The sequence below is a fragment of the Procambarus clarkii genome, chromosome 8, assembly GCF_040958095.1.
Source record: "Procambarus clarkii isolate CNS0578487 chromosome 8, FALCON_Pclarkii_2.0, whole genome shotgun sequence".
Classification (NCBI taxonomy): Eukaryota; Metazoa; Arthropoda; class Malacostraca; order Decapoda; family Cambaridae; genus Procambarus; species Procambarus clarkii.
In genome coordinates, this window is record NC_091157.1 from 13047034 (window position 1) to 13073392 (window position 26359).

Genomic DNA, 26359 nt, shown 5'->3' on the forward strand with positions numbered 1-26359 from the left:
TACCAATTACTCTTGCCTGTTTCTCCAACTTATGCACCAGCTTCTTATGAGGAGCTGTGTCAAAGGCATTCCGACAGCCCAAGAAAATGCAGTCTGCCCACCCTTCTCTTTCTTGCTTAATCTTTGTCACCTGGTCGTAGAATTCTATTAGACTTGTGAGCCAATAATTGCTACCCCCCCCCGTCTCTCTCTCTCTCTTTCTTTCTCTCTCTCTCTCTCTCTCTCTCTCTCTCTCTCTCTCTCTCTCTCTCTCTCTCTCTCTCTCTCTCTCTCTCTCTCTCTCTCTATATATATATATATATATATATATATATATATATATATATATATATATATATATATATGCTAAATTGTCTTTAAATTGAGCATTGGAGTCTGTCAGATGAATTACAAAATACAGTTAAACCTATTAAAGCCTGTGTGTGTGTGTGAAAAGTGACATGGGATATATGTTGTGGTGTATGACCCACCCTTACAGCCCACCCCGCCCACTCCCGCCCACCCCGCCCACTCCCGCCCACCCCGTCCACCCCGTCCACTCCCGCCCACCCCGTCCACCCCACCCACTCCCGCCCACCCCGCCCACCCCAGCCCATCCTGCCCACCCCGCCCACCCCAGCCCACCCTGCCCACCCCAGCCCACCCTGCCCACCCCAGCCCACCCTGCCCACCCCAGCCCACCCTGCCCACCCCGCCCACCCCAGGCCTCCTCACGCGGCATCACCCCTACACTTCCTGTGTCGTGTCTGTGCATTAAATTTATTACTTTTCTGTGTGAATCTTTGAGAGTCACGAAGGTGTCGTTTTTGTAAGGAAAAAAAACTTTAGCCAAATTAAAGGAAATAAAAGTGTAAAAAAGAAAGTGAATAGAATATCCGAGTGAAAGTAAAGGCTCTGAAATGAGAGACAGGAGAAAGATGACAGTAAATGATCTGTCAGGAGACGGGAGAGGTACCGGACGTGATTGACAATCCCAAATAATAAAATAGAGAGAGAGTAAATAATTAAAAAATTAGGATGCCAGGATTAGTTCTAGCTGAAGGCCTATATATCAAACAATCTAATCAAACTAACAATTACCATCCTCATGACCACGGCAGAATATCCAGCTCATACCTCACCTGCTCTCTCTCTCTCTCTCTCTCTCTCTCTCTCTCTCTCTCTCTCTCTCTCTCCTCTCTCTCTCTCTCTCTCTCTCTCTCTCTCTCTCTCTCTCATGACACTAAGACAAGGGTTCATTAGGGCTGTCAATCAAGGTACCTTGAGAGACTGCAAGCAAGAGCTGTTATCTTTCCTCAGCTCATCTGAAGCCTGCACCGAGAGACTAATGTATTTCATGAGACTAAATTTGAATCATTAGGAATAAACTTCATTTAAATCTAAATAACAATCATATGAGGAACAGGATGAGCCCGTAGCCAGCTGTGTGCCAGAGCCTTCAGGTGTTCAGTTGACCTGATCTCCCGTGTATCAACCTGTTGAGTGAACAAGTTCCTGATGCGAGTCAGCCTAAGGGTGAGTGATCGCTGATGGAGTGATGTTCTTGAGAAAGGCACTTCCAGCATGAGATTGTTGAAGGTTGAGAGCCTAGTGCCACGGGTACCAACTGTTGGTTGTCCACGAAGTTGGACTAGGTGCGGAACTTTAAAAATGGTGGCCTTATATATAAGGCCACCATTTTTAAATATTTATATGCTTTATATATATATATATATATATATATATATATATATATATATATATATATATATATATATATATATATATATATATATATATATATATATATATATATACTTCCCTCACTCTCCATTTCCCTCTCCTAACTCCCCTCTCACCTCTCCCCCGCGCCACATCTATCAGATCAAAGGGCCTCCTGGTTTGCAACTCTAATAGACTTATTCAAAACACACACTCACAGACACAGCCAAGATCTGTGGCTCCTCAGCACAACCACACTCTAAGACGACGGTTCAATCCCGGAACCACCCTTAGAATACCTCCTGAAATTCTGATGAAAACTCCTCCAGACTTTCATTCACAGTGAAAGGCATCAAGACACACACACACACACACACACACACACACACACACACACACACACACACACACACACACACACACACACACACACACACACACAGGGGCCTCGTAGTCTGGTGGATAGCGCGCAGGATTCGTAATTCTGTGGCGCGGGTTCGATTCCCGCACGAGGCAGAAACAAATGGGCAAAGTTTCTTTCACCCTGAATGCCCTTGTTACCTAGCAGTAAATAGGTACCTGGGAGTTAGTCAGCTGTCACGGGCTGCTTCCTGGTGTGTGTGTGTGTGTGTGGTGTGGAAAAAAAAAAAGTAGTTAGTAAACAGTTGATTGACAGAGGCGGGCCGAAAGAGCAAAGCTCAACCCCCGTAAAAACACAACTAGTAAACACAACTAGTAAACACAACTAGTAAACACACACACACACACACACACACACACACACACACACACACACATATAGAAAGAACTTTTTCAGTGTCAGAGTAGTTAGTAAATGGAATGCATTAGGAAGTGATGTGGTGGAGGCTGACTCCATACACAGTTTCAAATGTAGATATGATAGAGCCCAATAGGCTCAGGAATCTGTACACCAGTTGATTGACAGTTGAGAAGCGGGACCAAAGAGCCAGAGCTCAACCCCCGCAAGCACAATTAGGTGAGTACACACACACACACACACACACACACACACACACACACACACACACACACACACACACACACACACACACACACACATATTGCAAGGTATCTTGTAGCCTCACCCTCCTCAGCCATCAGCGGCACTGTAGAGATGCAAGCAGTTGACATCTTGATACGTCAAACCCGCAGACAGACATCGCCCTAACATCATCATTGTGGTCGACACTTGAAATTCTCACTCCGCTGGTAGAGTTAAAACCGCTTGTAAAGCCCCTGGAGCCTCGTCGGTACTCGTCATAGAGCCCCTGGTCCATCGTGGGCACTCGTCATAGAGCCCCCTGGTCCATCGTGGGCACTCGTCATAGAGCCCTTGGTCCATCGTGGGCACTCGTCATAGAGCCCTTGGTCCATCGTGGGCACTCGTCATAGAGCCCTTGGTCCATCGTGGGCACTCGTCATAGAGCCCCTGGTCCATCGTGGGTACTCGTCATAGAGCCCCTGGTCCATCGTGAGCACACGTCATAGAGCCCCTGGTCCATCGTGGGCACTCGTCATAGAGCCCCCTGGTCCATCGTGAGCACTCGTCATAGAGCCCCTGGTCCATCGTGGGTACTCGTCATAGAGCCCCCTGGTCCATCGTGGGTACTCGTCATAGAGCCCCCTGGTCCATCGTGAGCACTCGTCATAGAGCCCCTGGTCCATCGTGGGCACTCGTCATAGAGCCCCCTGGTCCATCGTGAGCACTCGTCATAGAGCCCCTGGTCCATCGTGGGTACTCGTCATAGAACCCCCTGGTCCATCGTGAGCACTCGTCATAGAGCCCCTGGTCCATCGTGGGCACTCGTCATAGAGCCCCTGGTCCATCGTGGGCACTCGTCGTAGAGCCCCTGGTCCATCGTGGGCACTCGTCATAGAGCCCCCTGGTCCATCGTGAGCACTCGTCATAGAGCCCCTGGTCCATCGTGGGCACTCGTCATAGAGCCCCCTGGTCCATCGTGAGCACTCGTCATAGAGCTCCTGGTCCATCGTGAGCACTCGTCATAGAGCCCCTGGTCCATCGTGGGCACTCGTCATAGAGCCCCTGGTCCATCGTGAGCACTCGTCACAGAGCCCCTGGTTGGTACTCGTCATAGAGCCCCTGGTCCATCGTGAGCACTCGTCATAGAGCCCCCTGGTCCATCGTGGGTACTCGTCACAGAGCCCCTGGTCCATCGTGAGCACTCGTCATAGAGCCCCCTGGTCCATCGTGGGTACTCGTCATAGAGCCCCTGGTCCATCGTGAGCACTCGTCATAGAGCCCCTAGTTGGTACTCGTCATAGAGCCCCTGGTTGGTACTCGTCATAGAGCCCCTAGTTGGTACTCGTCATAGAGCCCCTAGTTGGTACTCGTCATAGAGCCCCTAGTTGGTACTCGTCATAGAGCCCCTAGTTGGTACTCGTCATAGAGCCCCTAGTTGGTACTCGTCATAGAGCCCCTAGTTGGTACTCGTCATAGAGCCCCTGGTCCATCGTGAGCACTCGTCACAGAGCCCCCTGGTCCATCGTGGGCACTCGTCATAGAGCCCCTGGTCCATCGTGAGCACTCGTCATAGAGCCCCTGGTCCATCGTGAGCACTCGTCATAGAGCCCCTGGTCCATCGTGAGCACTCGTCACAGAGCCCCCTGGTCCATCGTGGGCACTCGTCATAGAGCCCCTGGTCCATCGTGAGCACTCGTCATAGAGCCCCTGGTCCATCGTGAGCACTCGTCATAGAGCCCCTGGTCCATCGTGAGCACTCGTCATAGAGCCCCTGGTCCATCGTGGGCACTCGTCATAGAGCCCCTGGTCCATCGTGAGCACTCGTCATAGAGCCCCTGGTCCATCGTGAGCACTCGTCATAGAGCCCCTGGTCCATCGTGGGCACTCGTCATAGAGCCCCCTGGTCCATCGTGAGCACTCGTCATAGAGCCCCTGGTCCATCGTGAGCACTCGTCATAGAGCCCCCTGGTCCATCGTGAGCACTCGTCATAGAGCCCCTGGTCCATCGTGAGCACTCGTCATAGAGCCCCTGGTCCATCGTGAGCACTCGTCATAGAGCCCCTGGTCCATCGTGGGCACTCGTCATAGAGCCCCTGGTCCATCGTGAGCACTCGTCATAGAGCCCCTGGTCCATCGTGAGCACTCGTCATAGAGCCCCTGGTCCATCGTGGGCACTCGTCACAGAGCCCCTGGTCCATCGTGGGCACTCGTCATAGAGCCCCTGGTCCATCGTGAGCACTCGTCATAGAGCCCCTGGTCCATCGTGAGCACTCGTCATAGAGCCCCTGGTCCATCGTGAGCACTCGTCATAGAGCCCCTGGTCCATCGTGAGCACTCGTCATAGAGCCCCTGGTCCATCGTGAGCACTCGTCATAGAGCCCCTGGTCCATCGTGGGCACTCGTCATAGAGCCCCCTGGTCCATCGTGAGCACTCGTCATAGAGCCCCTGGTCCATCGTGAGCACTCGTCATAGAGCTCCTGGTCCATCGTGGGCACTCGTCATAGAGCCCCTGGTCCATCGTGGGTACTCGTCATAGAGCCCCTGGTCCATCGTGGGCACTCGTCACAGAGCCCCTGGTCCGTCGTGAGCACTCGTCATAGAGCCCCCTGGTCCATCGTGAGCACTCGTCATAGAGCTCCTGGTCCATCGTGGGCACTCGTCACAGAGCCCCTGGTCCGTCGTGAGCACTCGTCATAGAGCCCCCTGGTCCATCGTGGGTACTCGTCATAGAGCCCCCTGGTCCATCGTGAGCACTCGTCATAGAGCCCCTGGTCCATCGTGGGCACTCGTCATAGAGCCCCCTGGTCCATCGTGAGCACTCGTCATAGAGCCCCTGGTCCATCGTGAGCACTCGTCATAGAGCTCCTGGTCCATCGTGGGCACTCGTCATAGAGCCCCTGGTCCATCGTGGGTACTCGTCATAGAGCCCCTGGTCCATCGTGGGCACTCGTCACAGAGCCCCTGGTCCGTCGTGAGCACTCGTCATAGAGCCCCCTGGTCCATCGTGAGCACTCGTCATAGAGCTCCTGGTCCATCGTGGGCACTCGTCACAGAGCCCCTGGTCCGTCGTGAGCACTCGTCATAGAGCCCCCTGGTCCATCGTGGGTACTCGTCATAGAGCCCCCTGGTCCATCGTGGGTACTCGTCATAGAGCCCCTGGTCCATCGTGGGTACTCGTCATAGAGCCCCCTGGCTCTCACCAGACAGTTATTGTTGTTTTAGATTTAGCTACTCAGAACGAGGTATCCATGTAGCACGGGCTATGGTGAGCCCGTAAACCAGGTACCCCACACTCATTAATCACCGCCCCTCACCTGGCCTTCACAACGCCCCTCTCCCCTCTAGATGCTTCCCCTCCCCTGTGTAAAACTGCTCCCTCCACCCCCTCACTCCTACCCCGGGAGGGCTAGACCCACAACTGTATACAGACAGACTTACGGGCTATTCATGCCCGTACCACCTCTCGGCTGGCTTAATCTTCATCCATCTACAAACCAACTACTTGACTCTGACTCTAGACACTCCCGAAGGTATCCTACTGACAGAAAAAGTCTCTGTCCTACTGACAGAAAAGACAGTCCGTCTTATGTGAAGCTTATCTACATAAGACGGTCACTACATCATGACAAAGAACAACTACATGAATCATGAACTATTTCTTAAAGCAGCATTCAGCTAAAGGTGTTGAAAAACGCCTGTGGCACAATACGCCACAAGGGACTAGAGCTGGAACTGTGCAACAACGTTTGGATTTTCATCGCTAAAAAACTTCATATTAATACCTTACACAATAGACAAATGCACAATGAATTCCTCAAAATCCCGCCCTGACCACTTTGACCTAAGTGCTTGAGTCTCCCGGCCTCTGTTATTCAGAGCCTGTATGGTATACACTCTGTATTAAACACTCTTCTCACCTTGTATACTCTAGTACACTAGTACCCTGTTACCCAGACTTGCTACTCAACTCAGTGAAAGTATAGGTACTTTAGAGAATAAACCTCTTAAGATTAAGACAATATCCTGAATACCTACAAAGATTTACTGGTATTATTAGCAGGTAAAAGTAATCAACGATACAGCTTCACTTATTCCGTCTCAAGAGCTGGATAAGCGATTGGAATCTACAGCATCTTAGGCCTATTTTGTGCATATATATGTGTGCTCTACTAGAAGAGATTGTTGTCTTCCTTGTTCTGTACTTTTCAAAAATTCATAGTACAAGTGGGCTTTATTTCAGTACAACAGTCAGGTTTGTTACGTTCAACAAATAGTTGTGGTATATACGAGCATTTCTGTGTGACATTTCTCTCTCAGTCTCCCACCATCCATCTTTGTCATGTTCTCATCACTCTCAGCATCTTCACGACATCGATCTCCTCTCTCACACACCTTCCCCATCTCCACCCCACTCACCCTCCCCATCTCCACCCCACACACCCTCCCCATCTTCCAGCCCCACACACCCTCCCCATCTCCACCCCTCACACACCCTCCCCATCTCCACCCCACACACCCTCCCCATCTCCACCCCACACACCCTCCCCACCCCACCCCACACACCCTCCTCCTGTCACCCCCACAGACACCTTTCCCATTTCCCATGACTGCCTTCCTGACACGATAGTATGGCAGCAAGAACACGTTGTGACTAACCAAAACATCAATATTACGATGCTTTAAATTTTAATTCGTCGATTCCCATAAAAATATGACGTATTACGTTATTCTGACAAATTTTGAAGGAAGCCATAGCGGTTTGCTTATAATAATTATGAAACACTTTACGAACGTGGAAATTTCACAACCGAGGGTTGTTATTGTTTATAAACAACCTCGGAGAACATAAACTGTTTCATAAATGTAAACAAAGCTGCCATGATTAAGGAAAGATGTTCAGGTTTCGTAAGTAGTTGGGTAAATGCTTCTTGAGTCCTGGTCCAGGATTTTGAGACTTGCATCTTAGTAACAAAATGAGTAGTAAGTAATTCTCTTCTCGAGTGTGGGCTTCAAGACACTATTTGGACATTTAGAGGAAGAATTGTGTCTTGGGGAGTATCCTTAATGGTCTTTGGCCAGGGACCACAAGGACTGTAGCACTCTTTGGCCAGGGACCACAAGGACTGTAGCACTCTTTGGCCAGGGACCACCAGGGCTGTGGCACTCTTTGGTCACGGACCACCAGGGCTGTGGCACTCTTTGGTCAGGGACCACGAGGGCTGTGGCACTCTTTGGTCAGGGACCACGAGGGCTGTGGCACTCTTTGGCCAGGGACCACGAGGGCTGTGGCACTCTTTGGTCAGGGACCACGAGGGCTGTGGCACTCTTTGGTCAGGGACCACGAGGGCTGTGCACTCTTTGGTCAGGGACCACCAGGGCTGTGGCACTCTTTGGTCAGGGACCACGAGGGCTGTGGCACTCTTTGGTCAGGGACCACGAGGACTGAGGCACTCTTTGACCAGGGACCCAGAGGGCTGTGGCACTCTTTGGCCAGGGACCACGAGGGCTGTGGCACTCTTTGGCCAGGGACCACGAGGGCTGTGGTACTCTTTCGCCAGGGACCCCGAGGGCTGTGGCACTCTTTGGCCAGGGACCCCGAGGGCTGTGGCACTCTTTGGTCAGGGACCACGAGGGCTGTGGCACTCTTTGGCCAGGGACCACGAGGGCTGTGGCACTCTTTGGCCAGGGACCACGAGGACTGAGGCACTCTTTGGCCAGGGACCACGAGGACTGAGGCACTCTTTGGCCAGGGACCCCGAGGGCTGTGGCACTCTGGCCAGGGACCACGAGGACTGAGGCACTCTTTGGCCAGGGACCACGAGGGCTGTGGTACTCTTTGGCCAGGGACCCCGAGGGCTGTGGCACTCTGGCCAGGGACCACGAGGACTGAGGCACTCTTTGGCCAGGGACCACGAGGGCTGTGGTACTTTTTGGCCAGGGACCCCGAGGGCTGTGGCACTCTGGCCAGGGACCACGAGGGCTGTGGTACTCTGGCCAGGGACCACGAGGACTGAGGCACTCTTTGGCCAGGGACCACGAGGGCTGTGGTACTCTTTGGCCAGGGACCCCGAGGGCTGTGGCACTCTGGCCAGGGACCACGAGGGCTGTGGTACTCTGGCCAGGAACCACGAGGACTGAGGCACTCTTTGGCCAGGGACCACGAGGGCTGTGGCACTCTTTGGCCAGGGACCCCGAGGGCTGTGGCACTCTGGCCAGGGACCACGAGGGCTGTGGTACTCTGGCCAGGGACCACGAGGGCTGTGGCACTCTGGCCAGGGACCACGAGGGCTGTGGCACTCTTTGGCCAGGGACCACAAGGGCTGTGGTACTCTTTGGCCAGGGACCACGAGGGCTGTGGCACTCTTTGACCAGGGACCACGAGGGCTGTGGTACTCTTTGGCCAGGGACCACGAGGGCTGTGGCACTCTTTGACCAGGGACCACGAGGGCTGTGGTACTCTTTGGCCAGGGACCACGAGGGCTGTGGTACTCTTTGGCCAGGGACCACGAGGGCAGTGGCACTCTTTGACCAGGGACCACGAGGGCTGTGGTACTCTTTGGCCAGGGACCACGAGGGCTGTGGCACTCTGGCCAGGGACCACGAGGGCTGTGGCACTCTTTGTCCAGGGACCACGAGGGCTGTGGCACTCTTTGACCAGGGACCACGAGGGCTGTGGTACTCTTTGGCCAGGGACCACGAGGGCTGTGGCACTCTTTGACCAGGGACCACGAGGGCTGTGGTACTCTTTGGCCAGGGACCACGAGGGCTGTGGTACTCTTTGGCCAGGGACCACGAGGGCTGTGGCACTCTTTGACCAGGGACCACGAGGACTGAGGAACTCTTTGGCCAGGGACCCCGAGGACTGAGGCACTCTTTGGCCAGGGACCCCGAGGACTGGGGCACTCTTTGGCCAGGGACCCCGAGGACTGAGGCACTCTTTGGCCAGGGACCCCGAGGACTGAGGCACTCTTTGGCCAGGGACCACGAGGACTGAGGCACTCTTTGGCCAGGGACCCCGAGGACTGAGGCACTCTTTGGCCAGGGACCCCGAGGACTGAGGCACTCTTTGGCCAGGGACCCCGAGGACTGAGGCACTCTTTGGCCAGGGACCTCGAGGACTGAGGCACTCTTTGGCCAGGGACCACGAGGGCTGTGGCACTCTTTGACCAGGGACCACGAGGGCTGTTGCACTCTTTGGCCAGGGACCCCGAGGACTGAGGCACTCTTTGGCCAGGGACCACGAGGACTGTGGCACTCTTTGGCCAGGGACCCCGAGGACTGAGGCACTCTTTGGCCAGGGACCCCGAGGGCCGAGGCACTCTTTGGCCAGGGACCACGAGGACTGTGGCACTCTTTGGCCAGGGACCCCGAGGACTGAGGCACTCTTTGGCCAGGGACCCCGAGGACTGGGGCACTCTTTGGCCAGGGACCCCGAGGGCTGAGGCACTCTTTGGCCAGGGACCCCGAGGGCTGAGGCACTCTTTGGCCAGGGACCCCGAGGGCTGAGGCACTCTTTGGCCAGGGACCCCGAGGGCTGAGGCACTCTTTGGCCAGGGACCCCGAGGGCTGAGGCACTCTTTGGCCAGGGACCCCGAGGGCTGAGGCACTCTTTGGCCAGGGACCTCGAGGACTGAGGCACTCTTTGGCCAGGGGCCCCGAGGGCTGAGGCACTCTTTGGCCAGGGACCCCGAGGACTGAGGCACTCTTTGGCCAGGGACCTCGAGGACTGAGGCACTCTTTGGCCAGGGACCCCGAGGACTGAGGCACTCTTTGGCCAGGGACCTCGAGGACTGAGGCACTCTTTGGCCAGGGACCCCGAGGGCTGAGGCACTCTTTGGCCAGGGACCCCGAGGGCTGAGGCACTCTTTGGCCAGGGACCCCGAGGGCTGAGGCACTCTTTGGCCAGGGACCTCGAGGACTGAGGCACTCTTTGGCCAGGGACCCCGAGGGCTGAGGCACTCTTTGGCCAGGGACCCCGAGGGCTGAGGCACTCTTTGGCCAGGGACCTCGAGGACTGAGGCACTCTTTGGCCAGGGACCCCGAGGACTGAGGCACGGCCTCCTCATCTCTTCCCCACTTTTCTTGTTTTTTCCCACCTTTCATATCTCTCTCTCTCTCTCTCTCTCTCTCTCTCTCTCTCTCTGTCTCTCTCTCTCTCTCTCTCTCTCTCTCTCTCTCTCTCTCTCTCTCTCTCTCTCTCTCTCTCTCTCTCTCTCTCTCTCTCTCTCTCTCTCTGTCTCTCTCTCTCTCTCTCTCTCTCTCTCTCTCTCTCTCTCTCTCTCTCTCTCTCTCTCTCTCTCTCTCCTTCCCTCTCTCTCCCTCTCTCCCGCCTCGCCAGCCTCTGCCACTTCACACATCAGCAACAAACACTCGGTGTTGACAGGCATGACACTGCCGGCCTGCCCACCCTGGCATTGTTTTGACAGCTTGCCCCACTATCGGGCGCCCCCTGGCCCTCAGGGCTTCCCCAGGCCCTCTGGGGTGCCCCTGGCCCCTGGGGGGAAGGGGGGGGGGGTCCTCCAGCCACTACTGTGCATCAACGCTCACGTTTTTCTAACGTGCTAATCTGCTGTTGCCACGTCTTCTGCTCTCCGCCAGGCACATTATACATATACATATACATACATATATACCTAATATATACATATATATGCGTAAGTATCAGGTAGGAGAATGAAATAGAAATTGGTAACGTTTTCGTGTCTCAACAGATCATGAAGGACATACGGCTGTACAGTATTCCTTGATAATGTGTTGAGTAAACGTTCGGAAACGTTCACAATGCTTACGCGTAACCTAATCATGTTTTCTTGTATATAATTCTTGCGCGTACACACACACAAAAACACAAAAAAAAACACCTAGTAACACATCTGGAGAGAAGGGACTTCGTGACAAATCGCCAACATGGGTTCAGGGAGGGTAAATCTTGCCTGACTGGCTTAATAGAATTCTACGACCAGGTGACAAAGATTAAGCAAGAAAGAGAAGGCTGGGAGGACTGCATTTTTTTGAGCTGTCGGAAAGCCTTTGATACAGTCCCCCATAAGAGGCTGGTACATAAGCTGGAGAGACAGGCAGGAGTAACTGGTAGGGTGCTCAAGTGGATAAGGGAGTACCTGAGCAATAGGAAGCAAAGAGTTACAGTGAGGGGCGAGACCTCAGATAGGCGTGAAGTCACTAGTGGAGTCCCACAGGGCTCTGTACTCGGTCCTATCCTGTTTCTGATATACGTAAACGATCTCTCGGAGGGTATAGACTCATTCCTCTCAATGTTTGCTGACGATGCCAAAATTATGAGAAGGATAAAGACAGAGGAGGACAGCTTGAGGCTTCAAGAAGACCTAGACAAACTAAAGGAATGGTCGAACAAATGGTTGTTAGAGTTTAACCCAAGCAAATGTAATGTAATGAAGATAGGTCTAGGGAGCAAGAGGCCAGTTACAAGGTATCATTTGAGAGATGAAATTCTTCAAGAGTCAGAGAGAGAGTCAGTTTTAGACCTGGGGGTTGATATCACGCCAGACCTACCCCCTGAAGCTCATATCAAGAGGATAATATCATCACAAGATGAGTGGCGCTGCCCAATAAACTCGCCCCTCGGGGCAATCAGCAGTATATGCCAGGTTGGCTAACATAAGAACGGCATTTAGACACTTGTGCAAGGAATCATTCAGAACTTTGTATACCATCTATGTCAGACCAATCCTGGAGTATGCAGCCCCACATGGAGTCCATATCTAGTCAACCAAACTGGAAAAAGTTCAAAGGTTTGCCACCAGACTAGTACCCGGGCTGAGAGGTATGAGCTACGAGGAGAGACTACGGGAATTAAACCTCACGTCGCTAGAAGACAGAAGAGTTAGGGGGGATATGATCACCGCGTACAAGATTCTCAGAGGAATTGACAGGGAAGATAAAGACAGGCTATTTAACACAAGGGGCACACGCACTAAGGGACACAGGTGGAAATTGAGTGCCCAAATGAGCCACAGAGATATTAGAAAGAATGTTTTTAGTGTCAGAGTAGTTGACAAATGGAATGCATTCGGCAGTGATGTGGTGGAGGCTGACTCCATACAGAGTTTCAAGTGGAGATAGGATAGAGCCCAATAGGCTCAGGAACCTGTACACCAGTTGATTGACAGTTGAGAGGCGTGACCAAATTGCCAGAGCTCAACCCCCGCAAGCACAAATAGGTGAGTACACACACACACACATACACACACACACAAGCACACGCACACACACACACACACACACACACACACACACACACACACACACACACACACACACACACACACACACACACACACACACACACACACACACACACACACACACACACACACACACACACACACACACACGCGATTTTCAAGAAAGGCGATAGGGAGGAGGCACTTAACTACAGACCCGTATCACTGACAAGCATCCCCTGCAGAGCACCTGGAGAGCATTGGGTTTGTAAACAAGCAACAACATGGGTTCTGGACAGGGAAATCATGCCTAACAAACCTTTTAGAATTCTATGATAAAGTGACAAGGATAAGGCAGGACAGAGAAGGTTGGGCAGACTGCATATTTCTTGATTGCCAAAAGACCTTTGATACAGTACCGCACATGAGACTGCTATACAAACTTGAGAGGCATGCGGGAGTAAGCGGAAAGGCCCTAGCATGGGTAAGGAACTACCTAACAGAAAGGAGCCAAAGAGTAATGGTAAGGGGCGAAAAGTCGGACTGGCGAACAGTAACGAGTGGAGTACCTCAAGGATCGGTGCTGGGATCAATCCTCTTTCTAATTTACGTAAATGATATGTTTACAGGAGTGGAATCCTACATGTCAATGTTTGCGGATGACACAAAATTAATGAGAAGAGTTTTGACAGACGAGGATTGTAGGATCCTCCAAGAGGACTTAAACAGGTTGCAGAGATGGTCAGAGAAATGGCTACTCGAGTTTAACACGAGTAAATGTAAAGTTATGGAAATGGGATCAGGTGATAGGCGACCAAAAGGACAGTACACAATGAAGGGGAACTGCCTACCTGTAACGATTCGAGAAAGATACCTGGGAGTGGACGTAACACCTAATCTAACTCCTGAGGCACATATAAATAGGATAACGACACTGGCGAAAATTAGAACTTCATTCAGAAACCAAAATGAGGAGGCTTTTAGGACGCTTTACACTGCCTACGTGAGACCAGTCTTAGAGTATGCCGCACCATCATGGAGTCCCCACCTGAAGAAACACATAAGGAAACTGGAGAAGGTTCAGAGGTTTGCGACGAGGCTGTCCCAGAGTTACGAGGGATGGGATATGAAGAGCGTCTGAAGGAACTGAACCTTACGACACTAGAGAAGAGAAGGGAGAGAGGAGATATAACAGGGACATATAAAATACTCAGGGGAATTGACAAAGTGGAAATAGATGAAACGTTCACACGTAATAATAACAGAACGAGGGGACATGGGTGGAAACTAGAAACCCAGATGAGTCACAGAGATGTTAGGAAGTTTTCTTTTAGCGTGAGAGTAGTGGAAAAAATGGAATGCACTTGGGGAACAGGTTGTGGAAGCAAACTCTATTCATAATTTTAAAATTAGGTAAGATAGGGAAATGGGACAGGAGTCATTGCTGTAAACAAGCGATGGCTGGAAAGGCGGGATCCAAGAGTCAATGCTCGATCCTGCAAGCACAAATAGGTGAGTACACTATGCCCCCCCCACACACGGGGGCCTGGTAGCCTGGTGGATAGCGTGCAGTACTCGTAATTCTGTGGCGCGGGTTCGATTCCCGCACCAGGCAGAAACAAATGGGCAAAGTTTCATTCACCCTGAATGCCTCTGTTACCTAGCAGTAAATAGATACCTTAGAGTTAGTCAGCTGTCACGGGCTGCTTCCTGGGGTGTGTGTGTGGTGTGGAGAAAAAAAAATAGTAGTTAGTAAACAGTTGATTGACAGTTGAGAGGCGGGCCGAAAGAGCAGAGCTCAACCCCCGCAAACACTACTAGATGAATACAACTAGGTGAATACACACAATGTTTGCTGACGGGACCAAAATTATATATATATATATATATATATATATATATATATATATATATATATATATATATATGTATATATGTATATATATATATATATATATATATATATATATATATATATATATATATATATATATATATATGCGAACAAGCCTGAATGGTCCCCAGGACAATATGCAACTGAAAACTCACACCCCAGAAGTGACTCGAACCCATACTCCCAGAAGCAACGCAACTGGTATGTACAAGACGCCTTAATCCACTTGACCATCACGACCGGACAAAATGAGGTGATAGCCGAGGCTATTTGAACCACCCCACCGCCGGCACTCGGATAGTAATCTTGGGCATAGCATTTTACCAAATCACCTCATTCTTTGGGGCACACGTGAGGAACACAAATGCGAACAAGCCTGAATGGTCCCCAGGACAATATGCAACTGAAAACTCACACCCCAGAAGTGACTCGAACCCATACTCCCAGAAGCAACGCAACTGGTATGTACAAGACGCCTTAATCCACTTGACCATCACGACCGGACAAAATGAGGTGATAGCCGAGGCTATTTGAACCACCCCACCGCCGGCACTCGGATAGTAATCTTGGGCATAGCATTTTACCAAATCACCTCATTCTTTGGGGCACACGTGAGGAACACAAATGCGAACAAGCCTGAATGGTCCCCAGGACAATATGCAACTGAAAACTCACACCCCAGAAGTGACTCGAACCCATACTCCCAGAAGCAACGCAACTGGTATGTACAAGACGCCTTAATCCACTTGACCATCACGACCGGACAAAATGAGGTGATAGCCGAGGCTATTTGAACCACCCCACCGCCGGCACTCGGATAGTAATCTTGGGCATAGCATTTTACCAAATCACCTCATTCTTTGGGGCACACGTGAGGAACACAAATGCGAACAAGCCTGAATGGTCCCCAGGACAATATGCAACTGAAAACTCACACCCCAGAAGTGACTCGAACCCATACTCCCAGAAGCAACGCAACTGGTATGTACAAGACGCCTTAATCCACTTGACCATCACGACCGGACAAAATGAGGTGATAGCCGAGGCTATTTGAACCACCCCACCGCCGGCACTCGGATAGTAATCTTGGGCATAGCATTTTACCAAATCACCTCATTCTTTGGGGCACACGTGAGGAACACAAATGCGAACAAGCCTGAATGGTCCCCAGGACAATATGCAACTGAAAACTCACACCCCAGAAGTGACTCGAACCCATACTCCCAGAAGCAACGCAACTGGTATGTACAAGACGCCTTAATCCACTTGACCATCACGACCGGACAAAATGAGGTGATAGCCGAGGCTATTTGAACCACCCCACCGCCGGCACTCGGATAGTAATCTTGGGCATAGCATTTTACCAAATCACCTCATTCTTTGGGGCACACGTGAGGAACACAAATGCGAACAAGCCTGAATGGTCCCCAGGACAATATGCAACTGAAAACTCACACCCCAGAAGTGACTCGAACCCATACTCCCAGAAGCAACGCAACTGGTATGTACAAGACGCCTTAATCCACTTGACCATCACGACCGGACAAAATGAGGTGATAGCCGAGGCTATTTGAACCACCCCACCGCCGGCACTCGGATAGTAATCTTGGGCATAGCATTTTACCAAATCACCTCATTCTTTGGGGCACACGTGAGGAACACAAATGCGAACAAGCCTGAATGGTCCCCAGGACAATATGCAACTGAAAACTCACACCCCAGAAGTGACTCGAACCCATACTCCCAGAAGCAACGCAACTGGTATGTACAAGACGCCTTAATCCACTTGACCATCACGACCGGACAAAATGAGGTGATAGCCGAGGCTATTTGAACCACCCCACCGCCGGCACTCGGATAGTAATCTTGGGCATAGCATTTTACCAAATCACCTCATTCTTTGGGGCACACGTGAGGAACACAAATGCGAACAAGCCTGAATGGTCCCCAGGACAATATGCAACTGAAAACTCACACCCCAGAAGTGACTCGAACCCATACTCCCAGAAGCAACGCAACTGGTATGTACAAGACGCCTTAATCCACTTGACCATCACGACCGGACAAAATGAGGTGATAGCCGAGGCTATTTGAACCACCCCACCGCCGGCACTCGGATAGTAATCTTGGGCATAGCATTTTACCAAATCACCTCATTCTTTGGGGCACACGTGAGGAACACAAATGCGAACAAGCCTGAATGGTCCCCAGGACAATATGCAACTGAAAACTCACACCCCAGAAGTGACTCGAACCCATACTCCCAGAAGCAACGCAACTGGTATGTACAAGACGCCTTAATCCACTTGACCATCACGACCGGACAAAATGAGGTGATAGCCGAGGCTATTTGAACCACCCCACCGCCGGCACTCGGATAGTAATCTTGGGCATAGCATTTTACCAAATCACCTCATTCTTTGGGGCACACGTGAGGAACACAAATGCGAACAAGCCTGAATGGTCCCCAGGACAATATGCAACTGAAAACTCACACCCCAGAAGTGACTCGAACCCATACTCCCAGAAGCAACGCAACTGGTATGTACAAGACGCCTTAATCCACTTGACCATCACGACCGGACAAAATGAGGTGATAGCCGAGGCTATTTGAACCACCCCACCGCCGGCACTCGGATAGTAATCTTGGGCATAGCATTTTACCAAATCACCTCATTCTTTGGGGCACACGTGAGGAACACAAATGCGAACAAGCCTGAATGGTCCCCAGGACAATATGCAACTGAAAACTCACACCCCAGAAGTGACTCGAACCCATACTCCCAGAAGCAACGCAACTGGTATGTACAAGACGCCTTAATCCACTTGACCATCACGACCGGACAAAATGAGGTGATAGCCGAGGCTATTTGAACCACCCCACCGCCGGCACTCGGATAGTAATCTTGGGCATAGCATTTTACCAAATCACCTCATTCTTTGGGGCACACGTGAGGAACACAAATGCGAACAAGCCTGAATGGTCCCCAGGACAATATGCAACTGAAAACTCACACCCCAGAAGTGACTCGAACCCATACTCCCAGAAGCAACGCAACTGGTATGTACAAGACGCCTTAATCCACTTGACCATCACGACCGGACAAAATGAGGTGATAGCCGAGGCTATTTGAACCACCCCACCGCCGGCACTCGGATAGTAATCTTGGGCATAGCATTTTACCAAATCACCTCATTCTTTGGGGCACACGTGAGGAACACAAATGCGAACAAGCCTGAATGGTCCCCAGGACAATATGCAACTGAAAACTCACACCCCAGAAGTGACTCGAACCCATACTCCCAGAAGCAACGCAACTGGTATGTACAAGACGCCTTAATCCACTTGACCATCACGACCGGACAAAATGAGGTGATAGCCGAGGCTATTTGAACCACCCCACCGCCGGCACTCGGATAGTAATCTTGGGCATAGCATTTTACCAAATCACCTCATTCTTTGGGGCACACGTGAGGAACACAAATGCGAACAAGCCTGAATGGTCCCCAGGACAATATGCAACTGAAAACTCACACCCCAGAAGTGACTCGAACCCATACTCCCAGAAGCAACGCAACTGGTATGTACAAGACGCCTTAATCCACTTGACCATCACGACCGGACAAAATGAGGTGATAGCCGAGGCTATTTGAACCACCCCACCGCCGGCACTCGGATAGTAATCTTGGGCATAGCATTTTACCAAATCACCTCATTCTTTGGGGCACACGTGAGGAACACAAATGCGAACAAGCCTGAATGGTCCCCAGGACATACCAGTTGCGTTGCTTCTGGGAGTATGGGTTCGAGTCACTTCTGGGGTGTGAGTTTTCAGTTGCATATTGTCCTGGGGACCATTCAGGCTTGTTCGCATTTGTGTTCCTCACGTGTGCCCCAAAGAATGAGGTGATTTGGTAAAATGCTATGCCCAAGATTACTATCCGAGTGCCGGCGGTGGGGTGGTTCAAATAGCCTCGGCTATCACCTCATTTTGTCCGGTCGTGATGGTCAAGTGGATTAAGGTGTCTTGTACATACCAGTTGCGTTGCTTCTGGGAGTATGGGTTCGAGTCACTTCTGGGGTGTGAGTTTTCAGTTGCATATTGTCCTGGGGACCACTCAGGCTTGTTCGCATTTGTGTTCCTCACGTGTGCCCCAAAGAATGAGGTGATTTGGTAAAATGCTATGCCCAAGATTACTATCCGAGTGCCGGCGGTGGGGTGGTTCAAATAGCCTCGGCTATCACCTCATTTTGTCCGGTCGTGATGGTCAAGTGGATTAAGGCGTCTTGTACATACCAGTTGCGTTGCTTCTGGGAGTATGGGTTCGAGTCACTTCTGGGGTGTGAGTTTTCAGTTGCATATTGTCCTGGGGACCATTCAGGCTTGTTCGCATTTGTGTTCCTCACGTGTGCCCCAAAGAATGAGGTGATTTGGTAAAATGCTATGCCCAAGATTACTATCCGAGTGCCGGCGGTGGGGTGGTTCAAATAGCCTCGGCTATCACCTCATTTTGTCCGGTCGTGATGGTCAAGTGGATTAAGGCGTCTTGTACATACCAGTTGTGTTGCTTCTGGGAGTATGGGTTCGAGTCACTTCTGGGGTGTGAGTTTTCAGTTGCATATTGTCCTGGGGACCATTCAGGCTTGTTCGCATTTGTGTTCCTCACGTGTGCCCCAAAGAATGAGGTGATTTGGTAAAATGCTATGCCCAAGATTACTATCCGAGTGCCGGCGGTGGGGTGGTTCAAATAGCCTCGGCTATCACCTCATTTTGTCCGGTCGTGATGGTCAAGTGGATTAAGGCGTCTTGTACATACCAGTTGCGTTGCTTCTGGGAGTATGGGTTCGAGTCACTTCTGGGGTGTGAGTTTTCAGTTGCATATTGTCCTGGGGACCATTCAGGCTTGTTCGCATTTGTGTTCCTCACGTGTGCCCCAAAGAATGAGGTGATTTGGTAAAATGCTATGCCCAAGATTACTATCCGAGTGCCGGCGGTGGGGTGGTTCAAATAGCCTCGGCTATCACCTCATTTTGTCCGGTCGTGATGGTCAAGTGGATTAAGGCGTCTTGTACATACCAGTTGCGTTGCTTCTGGGAGTATGGGTTCGAGTCACTTCTGGGGTGTGAGTTTTCAGTTGCATATTGTCCTGGGGACCATTCAGGCTTGTTCGCATTTGTGTTCCTCACGTGTGCCCCAAAGAATGAGGTGATTTGGTAAAATGCTATGCCCAAGATTACTATCCGAGTGCCGGCGGTGGGGTGGTTCAAATAGCCTCGGCTATCACCTCATTTTGTCCGGTCGTGATGGTCAAGTGGATTAAGGCGTCTTGTACATACCAGTTGCGTTGCTTCTGGGAGTATGGGTTCGAGTCACTTCTGGGGTGTGAGTTTTCAGTTGCATATTGTCCTGGGGACCATTCAGGCTTGTTCGCATTTGTGTTCCTCACGTGTGCCCCAAAGAATGAGGTGATTTGGTAAAATGCTATGCCCAAGATTACAATCCGAGTGCCGGCGGTGGGGTGGTTCAAATAGCCTCGGCTATCACCTCATTTTGTCCGGTCGTGATGGTCAAGTGGATTAAGGCGTCTTGTACATACCAGTTGCGTTGCTTCTGGGAGTATGGGTTCGAGTCACTTCTGGGGTGTGAGTTTTCAGTTATATATATATATATATATATATATATATATATATATATATATATATATATATATATATATATATATATATATATATATATATATATTATTAAATATGACCGAAAAAGTAAGATTAATAATTCTAACACGAATTTTCTCGATCTTTCTTACGTTTCTTTTCACTGTTGATGGTAATTCAAAGATCAATTCTCCAAAATTAATTTTTATTTCTAGTCTGACGCGACACTTGAGCGCGTTTCGTAAAACTTATTACATTTTCAAAGACTTTAGTTTACAAACACACAACTGAAACTGAATAGAGCTTACACATCTTCGATTTTATATCTACATTTGGGTGAGGTGGATGAGGTGAAAACAAACTTTCAACAATGGGTATTGAATGGGTATTAAATTCAAACACAAGACAGAACATGAAACGATGGGTATTGAATGGAAGTAATTGTAGAAAGCCTATTGGTCCATATTTCTTGATGCTTCTATATTGGAGCGGAGTCTTTAAGTGGGTAGAATATAGTTGTGCATTAATTGGCTGTTGACTGCTGGTGTTGACTTCTTGATGTGTAGTGCCTCGCAGACGTCAAGCCGCCTGCTATCGCTGTATCTATCGATGATTTCTGTGTTGTTTGCTAAGATTTCCCTGGTGATGGTTTGGTTGTGGGAAGAGGCTATATGTTCCTTATTGGAGCCCTGTTGCTTATTCATCGTTAAACGCCTGGAAAGAGATGTTGTTGTCTTGCCTATATACTGAGTTTTTCGAGGCTTACAATCCCCAAGAGGGCATTTGAAGGCATAGACGACGTTGGTCTCTTTTAAAACGTTCTGCTTTGTGTCTGGAGAGTTTCTCATGAGTAGGCTGGCCGTTTTTTTGGTTTTATAGTAAATTGTCAGTTGTATCTTCTGATTTTTGTCTGTAGGTTTGTCCTACATGACATAATCCTGCATGATTCATCCTCCCAGGGAGGTAACCTCTCTACAGGCAGGAGCTCACGGGCTTGCTCAAGCAGGTGAAGTTCTTCCAGGTAACAGACTGATCTGTGATGCCATTTTTTGCTTCTCCTATTTCCTCCCGTAATTAGAACAGAACTCAGTTTTTTCTAGGCAATATCATTGTAATGGGGATCTCTGGCTATCTTAATTGCAAGCTTAGCATTCGGTTCATTTATTCTGCTTTTGACACTGGGGAGGGACAACTCCTCTCGTAGATTAGATGTTTTGCCAGTTCTTGGGACTCCAAGATGCCATGGCTTCATTTTGAATGCTCTCAAGCTTTTTCATATTGCTTTGGGAGGAGGTGTATAAGACTGGTGCGGCATAGTCTATGACGGAGCGCACATAGGCTGTGTACATCATTTTAAGCACGGCAATAGAGGCTCCATGTTCATTCCAGGTCATAGCTTTCAGTGCCCTGAGTCGACTTTTGCATGTTCCTATGAGTTGGTTGAGCTCCTCTTTCTTCCCCTTGTTAGAGCCGACAGTGACGCCAAGGTACCGATAGTGGTCAACCCATTCAAGTGTTGCACCATTAATTTGTAGTTCTTCATTTTATCGCCGCTTGTGATGAGAGTTTGCTTTTGTCTTGTTTGTGGAGAGAGTGAAACCGAGCTCAATACATTTCCTACCTAGGAATTCAATGGATTGTTTAAATTTTTCACAAGGTGGGAGCTCGTATTAGAACATCATCTGCATATCCCACTTGTTGTGTTTCTTCCGGGAAAGCAATATTTGCAATAGCGTTCATAAGTTTGTTGAATAGTGTGGGGCTTAAGACTCCTTCTCGGGGGGTCCCGAGTTCCATATTCATTGTTCTGGAGACTGCTCCATTGAAGCAAACCTTGGCTGTTCTCCCTGTGAGGTAGTCTTCAATCCATTTCATGAGTCTCCCCTTGACACTCATGCATGCAAGCTCGTCCAGGATCGCAATCCCCTGTGCTTTGTCGACAGTTCCTTTGATGTCAACAAACACAGAGTACCTAGCTATGTCATTAGCTAATTGACTATTCATATGCAGACGAAAAGTCACAATAACATGCCTGAAAATTGTTGACCAAACCACACACTAGCAATTGAAGAGACGACGACGTTTCCGTCCTCCCTGGACCATTATCAAGTCGAGTGTGAAACGTCGTCGTCACTTCAATTTCTAGTGTGTGGTTTGGTCAACAATTGACTATACAGTTTGCTGTGTTCCGTCCTATAACAAATCCTCTGACCCCGTCCCCTAGCCAGCCTATGATGTCTGTTTATCATATAAATATTGTGGTGATAATTCAGCTGGAATTCAACTTCTCTTCCTGTTCAAGAGTGTTGCAATATACTTTATGGTAGTAAGAAACATTAGAAAATATATATTATATATATTCTAAGTAAATTTTATTTATTAGCCGCTCTCTCACATTGTTCAGTAATGAACTTGATGAACACCTTCAAAGGATACTTGATCAACCGGACTGTGATTCATACGTCAGACTGCGAGCATCAGTGTCTAACAGTTGACCAATCCACCAACCAGGCTAGCTGGTCAGAGACCGGGCCGCGGAGACATTGATCCTCAGAACCTCCCCCTCAAAGTAACTATTAAAAAGGTTGCAGCAACCATATGTAGGAAATATATTTATAGATATATATATACTGCTTCAAAACTTTCAATCTCAGAATGAAACATGTTTCAGCGTCAATTGTTTCCTCTGGGACAAAGTTCAATTTCCAAATTTGAACTTGCATTGAAAGAATGCCGATTCGTTCACTTTTTCCGGCAAAGTTAGACAATATTTGAGCCCTATGAACGAGTTGAAAGTGTCAGATATGAGAGTGGGCATGGGTCGACCCACATATATATATATATATATATATATATATATATATATATATATATATATATATATATATATATATATATATATATATATATATATATACCTACGAATTATATTGACCCTAATTGAAAACTAATTAATACATCTTTTGGTATCACTACAATTATTGACAATACTTACAAGAACAAAGAGAGAGAACGAACCAGTACAAGACTGAACTACAACACAGTCAAAGACTCACACAAAGCAACAAGACTGAACTACAACACAGTCAAAGACTCACACAAAGCAACAAGACTGAACTACAACACAGTCAAAGACTCACACAAAGCAACAAGACTGAACTACGACACAGTCAAAGACTCACACAAAGCCTCACGACCGTCGGGAGGAGCAAAGGGCCGAGTTAATTGGTCGAGCGAGCAACGTCAATACACTTAAATCACTGATGATTGTTCAAGCAACACAAGAGAGGAAGCGCAAGACATACCTTGTAGCCAGTGCCATAAGAGATGAGACATGTTCACGACATTAGAGGTTAGTTCTGAGGATTTTAGTAACTGAAAGAGAAAATGACAGATACTCATAACTTGACGGTTTGTATTTTGAAGTGTAAATGGTTCCATAATTGACATCTAAATGGTTTCATTACCGACATCTTTGCCGAAAATTAAACAAATCAACATTTCATCCACAATATTTTTATCCAGAGAGAGAGAGAGAGAGAGAGAGAGAGAGAGAGAGAGAGAGAGAGAGAGAGAGAGAGAGAGAGAGAGAGAGAGAGAGAGAGAGAGAGAGAGCGAGAGAGAGAGAGAGAGAGAGAGAGAGAGAGAGAGAGAGAGAGAGAGAGAGAGAGAGAGAGAGAGAGAGAGAGAGAGAGAGAGAGAGAGAGAGACAACAGTGCCAGGATGCTAATGAAGACACACCAACAGCGGCCGTTGAACAAGTGTGTAAAGCTGTATGAGAGGTTAGTCGAGCATGAAGCCTTAGATAAGGGCAGGGAGAGCAGGCACTGAGGGGGGGAGGGAGGGGGGTGAGGGGTGGAATGGGAGTGAGGGGGAGGAATGGGGGGAGGTAATTGGTGGTGTAGAAGCTAAGAGATGGGGGGGGGATGGGGAGCTTGTAGGGAAAGAGGAATGGACAGTGTTTTATATGGGGAAGTAAAGGGTGGGGGGAGATCGAGGAAGAGGCACAGCTGAAGCCTGGGAATGGGGAGGTAAAATCATAAAGGGTGGATGGGGAGTTGTGTGAGGGGCAAGTGAGGGAAGGGGAGGAAGTAGGAAGGAAGGATGGGATTGGCGGAAAGGTAGAGGGAAGGAAGTCGCTCACAATACGGTCCTCAGACCAGCACGGGAGAACAGGGACGCCACACCCGGCACTCCCATGAACACTGGTGTTATCTATCTCATATAGAATATTGTTCCGTCTTCACGTTCCGTCTTTAGGCACGAGGGACCACAGAGCTAGAGAGAGTGCAAGAGATCCTGGACTTCATGCACAGAAGCACACAAAGCACTCAAACTACAGAGACTTGCTGAAACCACTCGAGCTGTAGTCCTTGTAATGGAGCCGAGACTGATATTTCATAATGTACACTGGAAGCTCTGGTCCTTGACCTGCACGAAGTCTAACATACAGGAGTGAGAGATATGGAAGGAAGTGCAAAATAAATCCTATGAAGAGTCATGTTGCAATAAACACAATTTGAGACTACAGAGGGAACAGCAGAGGCCTATGACTCTCCAGTCTCGTGTCAACATGTCTCACAACAATCGCTGCAACACCGCTGCAAGCTTGCAAGAGCGACTGGACAAGTTTACTTTTGAAACTTGAAATTTTTACTTTTGAAGTTTCCTTTTGAAACTGGACAAATTCATGTTGGATTTACAGGATTCACCTGTGATTACAATGTTGGGCTACAGCCTACTGAGATAACAACAGGGTAGGCCTGGCGGTGGGCAGAACCACACTCACCACACCAGGGTGGTGTAGCAACACTCACACCCCCTCCTCCTTTGCGGGTGTTGCAACACCCCCTCAACCCTTAGCGGGTGTTGCAACACCCCCTCCCCCTTTAGCGGCTGTTGCAACACCCCCTCCCCCCCAGCGGCTGTTGCAACACTCCCCCCATAGCGGCTGTTGCAACACCCCCTCCCCCCAGCGGGTGTTGCAACACTCCCCCCATAGCGGCTGTTGCAACACCCCCTCCCCCCAGCGGCTGTTGCAACACCCCCTCCCCCCAGCGGCTGTTGCAACACCCCCTCCCCCCCAGCGGCTGTTGCAACACCCCCTCCCCCCAGCAGGTGTTGCAACACCCCCTCCCCCCCAGCGGCTGTTGCAACACCCCCTCCCCCCAGCGGCTGTTGCAACACCCCCTCCCCCCCCAGCGGCTGTTGCAACACCCCCTCCCCCCAGCAGGTGTTGCAACACCCCCTCCCCCCCCAGCGGCTGTTGCAACACCCCCTCCCCCCCAGCGGCTGTTGCAACACTCCCCCCATAGCGGCTGTTGCAACACCCCCTCCCCCCCAGCGGCTGTTGCAACACTCCCCCCTTAGCGGCTGTTGCAACACCCCCTCCCCCCAGCGGCTGTTGCAACACCCCCTCCCCCCAGCAGGTGTTGCAACACCCCCTCCCCCCCAGCGGCTGTTGCAACACCCCCTCCCCCCCAGCGGCTGTTGCAACACTCCCCCCATAGCGGCTGTTGCAACACCCCCTCCCCCCAGCGGCTGTTGCAACACTCCCCCCATAGCGGCTGTTGCAACACCCCCTCCCCCCAGCGGCTGTTGCAACACCCTCTCCCCCCAGCGGCTGTTGCAACACCCCCTCCCCCCCAGCGGCTGTTGCAACACCCCCTCCCCCCAGCAGGTGTTGCAACACCCCCTCCCCCCCAGCGGTTGTTGCAACACCCCCTCCCCCCCAGCAGGTGTTGCAACACCCCCTCCCCCCCAGCAGGTGTTGCAACACCCCCTCCCCCCCCAGCAGGTGTTGCAACACCCCCTCCCCCCCCAGCAGGTGTTGCAACACCCCCTCCCCCCAGCAGGTGATGCAACACCCCCCTCCCCCCAGCAGGTGTTGCAACACCCCCTC

General features: G+C 50.3%; 1 protein-coding gene across 1 annotated transcript; it reads right to left on the reverse strand.

Moving 5' to 3' along the window:
• Positions 1-8099: 8099 nt before the first annotated feature.
• LOC123753030 (nascent polypeptide-associated complex subunit alpha, muscle-specific form-like) lies at positions 8100-10808 on the reverse strand. Its single transcript, XM_045735036.2, has one exon. The coding sequence runs from the start codon at positions 10806-10808 to the stop codon at positions 8100-8102; it is 2709 nt and encodes a 902-aa protein (XP_045590992.2).
• Between the last annotated feature and the right edge of the window lie 15551 nt (positions 10809-26359).

Bases quoted from the DNA above. Each gene is read 5' to 3' on its own strand.
- LOC123753030 (XM_045735036.2), bottom strand. From the start codon at position 10,808: ATGAAAGGTGGGAAAAAACAAGAAAAGTGGGGAAGAGATGAGGAGGCC.